General features: G+C 52.0%; 1 protein-coding gene and 1 long non-coding RNA gene across 2 annotated transcripts; both read right to left on the minus strand.

The window, feature by feature from the left end:
• Positions 1-330: 330 nt before the first annotated feature.
• LOC120672063 lies at positions 331-855 on the minus strand. Its single transcript, XR_005673950.1, has 2 exons — positions 739-855; positions 331-635 (listed from the first exon to the last, which is right to left on the minus strand). It is a non-coding gene; the product is annotated as an uncharacterized LOC120672063 (long non-coding RNA).
• A 1,155-nt stretch (positions 856-2,010) lies between these two features.
• Positions 2,011-2,620, minus strand: LOC120674489. Its single transcript, XM_039955664.1, has one exon. It carries the CDS (start codon positions 2,560-2,562, stop codon positions 2,011-2,013), a length of 552 nt encoding a protein of 183 aa, XP_039811598.1. The 5' UTR covers positions 2,563-2,620.
• Between the last annotated feature and the right edge of the window lie 7,140 nt (positions 2,621-9,760).

Consider the following 9,760-nt stretch of genomic DNA (forward strand, 5'->3'; position numbering starts at 1 on the left):
CATGTGAAGATGGGGCTATAGGGATGCGCCGACGCGGCTGCACTGTTGGGGCTGCACCTCCAGGGCTCATTTGATCATGATGGGTTGTTGCTGGGGCTACAACACGCCTTCTCACAGTTAAGCAATCATCCTCACTAGAGTGATCAGAAGCTCCATCTTCTTGATTTTGAGCATTATGACATGCCTCATCAACATGTTCTTCAGACCTTGGGCTCTATAAAGATGAGATAAATAAGTGGTAGTGCAAATAGGAGCTATGAGCTTGTAAAAATTACTGTTTGCTACTAATATGAGCTTACATGTCTATGAGATTATTCATCAACTAATTATCCATGATTAACTACACAGCAATTTTAATATTTGTGAAATAACCAGCTTGTACCTAGCATCATTGTTGATCCATGACTTATCCATGATGAGATCAATCGGATTTCAGATTATATCTTTTCGCATAGAGTGCAACCACAAAACATATCAGAAGCTTAAAACAAGGCAATGACAGTAATGCATTGGAATCGGAGAAGCATAATCATACCGTTACACAAGTTCCTTCACCCAAATACTTCTTGATAGGAGGTCAGCTGCTCCAAATATTGTAGATGTCGAGAAAATGTCAATTGCTTTCGGCTACTGGTCTGCTCGAACAAATGTAATATGCATCAGGCATAAATTCAAAAAGGATCCACCATTACATATGGTACCCAAGAATTTTTGCTTCATATCTGAAATTTTCTTTACCTTGTCTTGCAATATGAACCTGCGGTGAGCCAGCAGTGTCTCAGTAACCAAATCAGTGAAGGAAGCTCCAAGGAGGTGGCTGTGCAGAGATACAAAGTCAGATAGTCAACTCAAATTTAGCATGCAAGCTACTGAGCTTTTCAACAAAGAATATGTAATATTAGAGCATATGCAACAGAGTTTAACTAGAAAACTTTTGAAATTAACTGCAGCAAGTCAAATAAGAAATAATTAATTGCCCACTAGATTTTAGTTAATATTCATCCATGTCATATTACTAGCTTTACAGACTACTACTAACAGAGCTTAGTGCTTTCCAAATCTTGGATAGAAATACTAAACAAGATTGCTAGCAACTGAGCATATGAAGAGGGTACTAGGAAGCTCTGTACAAGGACTGAACAAAATTACCAGACTCATGATTGCAAGATCAAAATAGAAACCAGTGCTTGCTGTGATTACCAAATAGATCTTGACCTCAGCCTGCTAATTTTGTTTACGGACCTCACCTGAACAAAATAGAAGGCAGCGGTAGTGGTGGTTGCCTCTGCTGCGCAGTAGATCGAGGTGGGTGGGTGCGGGCGCCGGGGTGGGGGCCTGCGGCGCTGGCGTCCGGTGTGGGTGAGGGGCGGCGGCGGCGGCGTCTGGTGGGGGCTCCCGCGTCTGGGTAGGGCACAGCACTAGCGTCGGGTCTGGGCATCGGCGTCGGGTGGAGGTGGGGGGCTCGCGGTCGGCGTCGGGTGGGGGTAGGGGACTCGCGGCGGCGGCGGCGACGCAGCGTAGGGAGCTGGGTGAGGGGCTGCGGGCGCCAGGGGGCTGGGGGTTGCGGGCCAATTTGGAGTGGTTGAGGCAAATAGAAGGGTCTTGCGCTGATGATTTGGAGGGCTCCAGAATGCACGCTGCCAATTTTTGGAGAGCTCAGCATGCGCGCGGAGGAAAATCCATGGCGCACGGTGGCGAGAATTGAGAACGAGAGGGAGAGGGAGTGGCGGCTAGGTTTTCTCGAGAGAGGGAGCTCAATATTTGCTGACCGGTGGGGCTCGGGCCAAAATTTGCCTGCGATACTAGGTTGGATGAGCGTAGGAGGCCCAGTTCACATGTGCCGACGGATGGTTGGATGCAATTGTTAGGATATCCCCACTAACAGTTCAATGAAATATCTAAATTTATATACCAACAGATATGCAGTCGGTACATCGCGCAATACCGACAGACGGTCTAACGCACACTTATACCGATACCGACTAACGGTATGACAGGAATCTAGTACTTTTAACGACTGATGTACGTCACGATGCCCTGCACGAACCCTTCCCCGCCCTTGGGCACCACCTGGCCGCCACCGGAGCCATCGGCCCCCGCCGACGGGAGGTACTGCGCTGCCGTCGTCATGGAGCAGCGGCAGGTCGGGCACGACTTACCGCAGTCGTCCGTGATGTAGGCGCGGCAGTTGCCGTAGCTAGTGCTGATGCATCTGTAGAAGGTCTTCGGCTTCACAGACGACGGCTCCGGCAGACGGAGGAGGGAGCTGTTGGCGCTTGCCGCCGGCGAGACCACGGTGGGGGAGAGGAGCGCGTCCTTGGCGGCGCCGGCCTGGACGTAGGTGCCGTCGAGCTTCTCGACGCTGGCGTAGAGGTTGCCGACGCACCCGACCATGGCGTCCTTCCCGACAAGCTTGACGGCCGTGGCGACGGGCAGGGCGAGGAGGGAGAAGAGGAAGTCGACGACCTCCTTGCTCGCCTCCGCGAACAGCACCCGCTGCGCCTTCCGGTCGATGAGGAGCTTCATGCTCAGCGCCGCGGCGGCGGTCGTGGCTGCTGCCATCTCGTGGAGCTCGCTCGAGAGCTTTCCTGGCGTCGCAGGAGCAGCGCTAGAGACTGGGTGGGGGGCGTTGGCACGCGCGGCGCCGCGACGGAACTGCTATATAAAGAGAAGCACGCTGCCGGTCCTTCTCACGGGCGCACTCGTGTGGCTGATCGTGGACCGTGCGCCTCCTCTCCAGGCTCCACACGTGACACGCCCACGCCCAGTGAGTCCTGTGTGCGCGACCCTTCGTCTCCAGTCCACGATGCTCCAATCAAACAGTCCGTACTCCAGTGCAGGACGCGGACGGGGAGTTGTGGAGCACGAAAGCTAGCTGGGCAATGTGATGGAACAATTCAGCTCAGATGCAATTACGACCTGGCGGCTCCGGCTGCACAAGCAAAGGATTGCAGCGTCATCATGGAGGGGCGAGGGCCTAGCTCTAGCTAGATATCTAGCTCCTCTCTTTCATAAATACAATTTTAAAATTGGACACACAAAATAGTGTATTGTATGAAATTACCAAAATATTTTTTATTTTTTGTGAAAATGATCCGAATACTGTATTATCCTTTTGTAAGAAGACTACGGAAACTTTTGTCTTAAATGGTAGTTGGGTCAAAATAACTATTTTATGGGACAAATATCAAATTCTAGATGCGCAATTATTTTAGTACGGAGGAAGTACTCCTATATATTGGTGCTTCAAATCCATTTTGTTTCTAGTAATTTCTTTTTAGCTTCTATCACATCAAAAAGAAGCTTACCATTTAAAAATATTAAAAAATATATATTTATAAAATTTTTTGCACAGATGGGTGATAATTCGCGAGACGAATCTAATGAACTAAATTGATATATCTTATTAAATTCATCTCTCAATTTAATATGGAATTCTGCAATTAGTTTTGTGCTTAGATTTTATTTATAATAATAAATAATAAGATTTTCTTTTGATATTGCATAATCTAGAGTTTAACCCTTCAACTTCTGAGCCCAAGCAGCCACCGTTTACAAAACCAACTTCAGAACCCCGCGCTAGTGACCTGAAAAATCTAATGAGATCTTTGACCGCGCGATTAAAGGATGTCTACTGTAGCATCACTGTAGCAAATCATCGATTAGTTACCGTCATTAGATTCATCGCGAAAAATTACACCTATGTTTAAAAAAGTTTTGCCAATAGACTTTATTTAGTACACCATGCATGCGAGATTCTTTTGTAGAATGTAGTATAACGGTGGAAACAAACAAGGCCAGACAATCTGGATGACCCAAGGTACTAGTAGTGTATTTTTTTTTACTCCAAACTACTTCAGTAACTCTCCATTGGGTCGGTAAATTCAGAGTTCTAGTCAGGTGACATTTCCAAAAAAAATTATTTGGAAAGGATTGAAAAATAAAAGACTGCATATTTTTCCCTTAACCGTTACTTACGATTTCCTGCAATATTTTACTTGTGCGAGATTCTTTAATTCGTAAGACTATTTTTTAGAAGTGTTTAATTTTCACTAGACTTTTCATTAAACAAATTAGTGATCATTTGAATAAGCACTTTAGGGTAAAGTTTTTTCCAAATGGCATTTGAGAAAACCTTTTCAAAAAATTACGATTTTTAATACATCTTGCAAAAAGCATTTTGAGAAAATTTGCTAAATAACATTTCAGCAATGAATTTTCAAATTATTGCAGAGCTTGCACAAGCAAAAAAATTCAAAGCTTTCCCATAAAACTTCTAAAACAACCTTAATAAAAAAAGTGCCGAGAAAAGCAGAGAGAGCAAAATGATAGAGTGATAGGAAAGGGAAACCTATTCACAATATTGGTAGATTCTAAAAAGACTGAACAATTGAGAGGAGGAAGATGGCATGCATCCTTCTCATCGAAATGTTCAATTTCTAAAAAAAAATCTGCTGATAATTTAGATCCTTTTGTTTATGTGGTCTTGAGAAACATAAGCTAGAAGCTCCAACCACGGATCGTGGAGCTCATCTCTGACCTATAGTCTGGCTTCATTAAGGGGCGCAACATCGCTGACAGCTTTCTGCTTGCCACCAAGCTGGTCCAGTGCTGCCGCCAGCGCCGCGCCCCCACCACCATTGCCCTCAAGCTCGACTTCCGCAAGGCTTTCGACTCTGTGAGCTGGGATGCCCTCGACCACGTGCTCCACGGCCGCGGCTTCGCTGATCGCTTACGCTCCTGGGTCCGGTCCTACTGTCCACTGGTAAGAGCGCCATCCTCCTCAATGGTGTCCTTGGTCCCTGGATCTCTTGCAAGCAGGGGGTGCGCCAAGGTGACCTCTTTCTCCTCGTCGCCGACTTGCTCCATAAGCTCATCGTCGACACCGAGTGTACCGATCCTCTGCTCCACCCCCTCACTGACAATCTCCCCTGTCCAGTCATCCAATATGCCGATGACACCTCCGCGTCGAGCTCCCACAAATTCAGTGCCTCAAAACCATCCTTGCACGCTTCTCCGCGGCCACTGGCCTCCACATCAATTACCACAAAAGCACTTTTGTTCCCATCCATGTTGATGATGCCACCACCGAGCTGCTCGCTGCAGAGCTCGGCTATCCTACTCTCGACGGTCGAGCTCAGCTCCCTTGCTATCAAAGTTGAACGCTGCATCCCCAGCTGCCGCACCAATTTCCTCTCTACTGCTGGCTGTCTCACTCTCATGAACTCCGTCCTGACTGCCAAACCCGCCTACGCCATGGATGTTTTGCTGCTGCCTGCCTCCATGCTCGACCTCATCAACAAACCTCGCAAAGGGATGATGTGGAAGGGCACGGCCAAAGCCGCGGGCGGTGACTGCTTGGTGGCCTGGGAAACGGTCTGCCTCCCCAAGGATGAAGGCGGCCTCGGCGTCAAAGACTTGGCTATTCAAAACAAATGCCTCCTCAAGAACCTGCACAAACTGTTCTCCGGCAACAACCCCCCCTGTGCTGCCTGGGTGCACTACTAGTACTGGGGTGGACATGCCTCGGGCGACACCCCCTGCTAGTGTGCCATGAAGTCACTCCTCCCCCTCTACAGAAGCATGACGTCCGTCATCCTCGCCGCCGGTGAGAGCAATATCGCCGGACAGCTCAGCACAGCTGGTTGACATGGAAGAGAGAGGGGAAGAGAGAGAAAGCAGCTTGTCGCCGCTGCCGTCGCCGAGCTGCTGCACTGTTTTGTCAGTTGGCCACCGCTCCCAACGCTTCCACGTTCGTAGCTGTGCCGCGCAGAGCACTGTTCATTTACTGTTCACCCGCGCATAAACAGTAGAAGAGTCAAGCTGTTTGTCGCTCTTATTGGCCATGCTCTGAGTCCACTTCCTTCTGGTTTGACACCTGATCATCGGCGGGCGCGCTCAAGGACACTCTGCCAGCGCTCTACTCCCACTGCCTGGACACCACGCTTACTGTCAAGGCTGCGGTGGGCCTGGCCGCCTTGGCTCTCCACGGTGGCTGAGCACGAGCTCGCCCTGCTGGATGCCGCGCTCGCCGCGGTGCCCCTCTCCCCGGGACATGACCTGCGCTTAATCACGACCTCCCCGTCCTCGACGTTCCACGTCAGCCTCATCTACGAGACCATCCATGCCACGCCGGTGTCTACTCCTCCGCCTTTCACTGAAGCTAATTGGAACAACTTTGCGCCGGTTAAAGTCCAGATTGCGTTCCGGCTACTACGTCTTGGAAGAACCAGAACGCGGGAGCGTCTGCACCGCCATGGCTGCCTCGACACCAACATCTGCTCATTCTGCCTGGCGATTGAAGATGCTGAGCACCTCTTCGTGACGTGCCCCCGCCTTCTGGGGCTCTGGGAACGGATCCTCCCCGGCCCCCAGGCTCCAACCGGTCTGTCCTCCATGCTTTCCTCGCTTGCTTCAACCTCAGGCCTTGATGAAGCCTCCACCCACAATGCGATGCTCCTCATCCTTGTGTTTGGAAGGATAGGAACCGCATGATCTTCGACGACATTGCTCTAGGCACTGAAGACATCATTGCGGCAATGCATTCACATCTCCGGCTCTGGGTTCATCGCGCCCCTCCTCGTGTTGAAACCACCCCCATCCTACTCTGGTGTAGCTACTGTCTCCAAGAGGAGACGCAAAACGCGACCCATAGGCAAAATACGTCGCGCACAGTTCTTTTGGGTTGGAAAACCGACGTCCAACGGAAGACGCAAACGCGGGCTCTATTTTGCGTACCAGGCGATGCCTATCGCCTCTCTCCACCGACGCAAATCACCGGGCCCAGCAAAGCTAAAAAAATCACCGGGCCCAGCACCCCCTCGTCCACCTCGCGACGCCCCCGCCGGTGGTGCTGAGGACGCCCGCTGCCGAGGCTGTCGAGGAGGCGCGCGTGCTGCTCCTGGCCTCCGCCCAAGGGCCGAACTACGACGACGACTCGACTAGGAAGGAGGTAGGCCCGACGAGCTCGGGTCTTCTTCCCCGGCAAGCTAGCCGGCGCTCGCTTGCTTGGCGGCGGTGCCAGCGCTCCCCCACGCGCTCGATCGGGCCAGATCTGCCCCACACCGTCTTCCCCGGCGAGCTCGGTCGCGGCGGCTCCTTCTTCTTCGGCAAGCTCGTCGGCGGGGAGAGGTGCGGGTAGCGCATGCAGAGAGGCGGGGCACGGCCAGCGGGACCTCGACGGGGAGCCACTGGCGCGGCGAGGTCCGCCTCGGGGCGCGGTGAGGCGCAGCCAGGCGGCTCGCCGGCGGGGAGCGGGGCGCAGCCGGCGGGGAGCGGGGCGAAGAGGGAAAGCAAGACCTCTGCGTATGCTGCGCGGCAGGGAGCGGTGGGCGGCGGCCGGGGGCCCGTGGCGAAACGGCGTGGTGGGGAGTCGGTGGCAGGAGGCGGGGAGCAGTTGCAGCGAGGAGTGGGCGGCGGGGGAAGAAGAGAAGAAATGCATCCTCTGTTGGAGAAAGGGGATTTTGGGTGGGTGACTCATGTACTGTAGTGCTACCTAAAACGTGAAATAGGTTTTGATTTTGGATTTCCTTGTGTAATGTGACCTTCCCTGACTCAAACCACCCCCCTCCCCCCATCCCCACCTTTTTTTTACCTCTTTATCATAGAGCCTGGTGCTTGCTCTGAACACAGGTGACCGCTTGTAAACTCTTGGCTGTCACGACAGCCTTGTTCAAATACAATTTCAGGTGGTCACCTTGCCCCCATTGGTTCGTCGAAAAAAAAAAGAAACATAAGATGATGATATGAGATGCGGTACAGCACGCGTGCACGCCTGCTCCGCGCACTCGCGTCCGGAAAGCGGAGGGAGCCGGCGGCGGCGGAGGGCGCCAAGGCCCGTCAGTCGAAGCCATCGTTCATTCACCCCGTTCGGCTTGCTGGAAATCCAGTGGCGGAGCTGGATATGAACGGTAGGGGGGCTATTTTTCCCTGACTAAGAACCGAGGAGGAAGAAACCTGCCCTTGGTAGGTGGCTCTAGTGATTGGACGAACCACAAATTGATTGGAATTGGTGGATTGCGACAACCGGAGTCCGATTCATCTCACGGCCGCGCTACGGAGGCGGGCGAGCAGCAGATGATGGAGACTGCAGACTAGGGGGAGGGGGCGGTAGGGGCCGATGAGGCGATGAGGCGTAAGCGACGATGCGGTCGTCACTCCGATGCTACGTGTTGTCTGCAACTTCTTGCGTGGCTGCCAGCCTGGATAATTTGATGCACACAAGATGGACCTTCAATGTTTCAATTTTGCATATACCTATGTAAATTCATTTGGACAAGGTGGCCATAGCCCTCTTTTGCCGACATGTAGCTCCGCCACTGTGGAAATAGGCAGGTTGGGCTGGTCTGGCTAGGCTTATAAGCCTAGCCGTTCGGCAGCTCCAGTCCAGCCTAACAGCTGGTCTGAAGTCTGAACCTGTGACGTCGGTCTCCTTTATCCTCAATCTCTGCTCTAACTTATCTGCACCCTCCCATCCACGGCTGGACTTATCTGCCTTGGCTGGAAGCTATCTGTCTGGTTGAGTTGGCTGGTTCAGCGGCAGCCGCAGCCCAGCCGAACAGGCCCAATGTGTCACCAACAAATTAACTGAGGCCATGTTTAGTTCACAAAAAATTTCAAAATTCTCCGTCACATTGAATTTTTAGACACATGCATGGAGCATTAAATATAGTTTAAAAAAGTAACCAATTGCACAGTTTAGCTGTAAATGATGAGGTGAATCTTTTGAGCATAATGAGTCCATGATTGGACACTAATTACCAAATAAAAATACTACAATAGTCAAATTCAAAAAATTTCGCGAACTAAACACGCACTCAAGGCTAACCAAGGAGGCATACTACTCCTAATGCCGTATGACACATGCCACACACATTCCGACAGAAAACAGGCCGAGGATATTAAACAGCAGGGCCGTTTGTACAAAGTTCAGTGATCACGCAAAAGAAATAGCTACGCCGTGCACAGATGGTCCTACTGCCTTCGTTCATGGCAGATTCTTATCGGCGGCACCATTGCAGGCAGATACCCATGAAGGCATGAGGATGCTCTCATCACAAGCTATCACTGAAGTACTAGCTAGTAGTAAGGGCAGCGACTTGGGCGACGACCTTGCCAAGGCCGCCGACTGCATCCTTAGCAGGCGCGGTGGCGGCGCCCCCAGCCTTGCTGGCTTGCGGCGGCGGTGCTCCGGCGCAAATGGCGGGCGGGCGCCGGCCTGTAGCGTCGTGGTGGTGGCCAACGAGGAGTACGCGGTGGTGCGCGGCAGCCGAGTGGTGGAGAGCGGGGGCGTCCGAATGGTGGAGAGCGGCCGGCAAGAGTTCCGTCGAGCGGCAGCGCAGCTCGAGTGGAGGCCGGCGTCGGTGACCAACGAATGGAAGCGGCGGTGGCCGGAGACCGAGAAGACGAAGAAACAGATGGGATTAGGGATTGATCTTCCGGGGGGGTTTCGTATATTTGTTTTACCTCTCAAATGGTGCGGTGGGAGGGTTTATGTGTAAAAAAGACGTATCACCGTTGGATGACCATCTGACGCACCACGATAGCCGCTTGCACGATTGCACAGATGGGCTGATTGCACCCGGTCGCTGCCAGTAGTAAGAGAGGCAAGCAGCGCCAACGGCAGCTACGTGCAGATGACTTCAGTACAACAACCCAGAACCAAAAGGCTACTCCCGTGCCGTCACAAAACGGAGTAGAACAGAACAGATCGCATCACAACAGGCTGAAGCATCACAAAACAAAATCACACATCAGGCCT

This window comes from Panicum virgatum, chromosome 5N (assembly GCF_016808335.1).
Source record: "Panicum virgatum strain AP13 chromosome 5N, P.virgatum_v5, whole genome shotgun sequence".
Classification (NCBI taxonomy): Eukaryota; Viridiplantae; Streptophyta; class Magnoliopsida; order Poales; family Poaceae; genus Panicum; species Panicum virgatum.

Coding starts and splice junctions, on each gene's coding strand:
- LOC120674489 (XM_039955664.1), bottom strand. CDS start 2,562: ATGGCAGCAGCCACGACCGCCGCCGCGGCGCTGAGCATGAAGCTCCTC.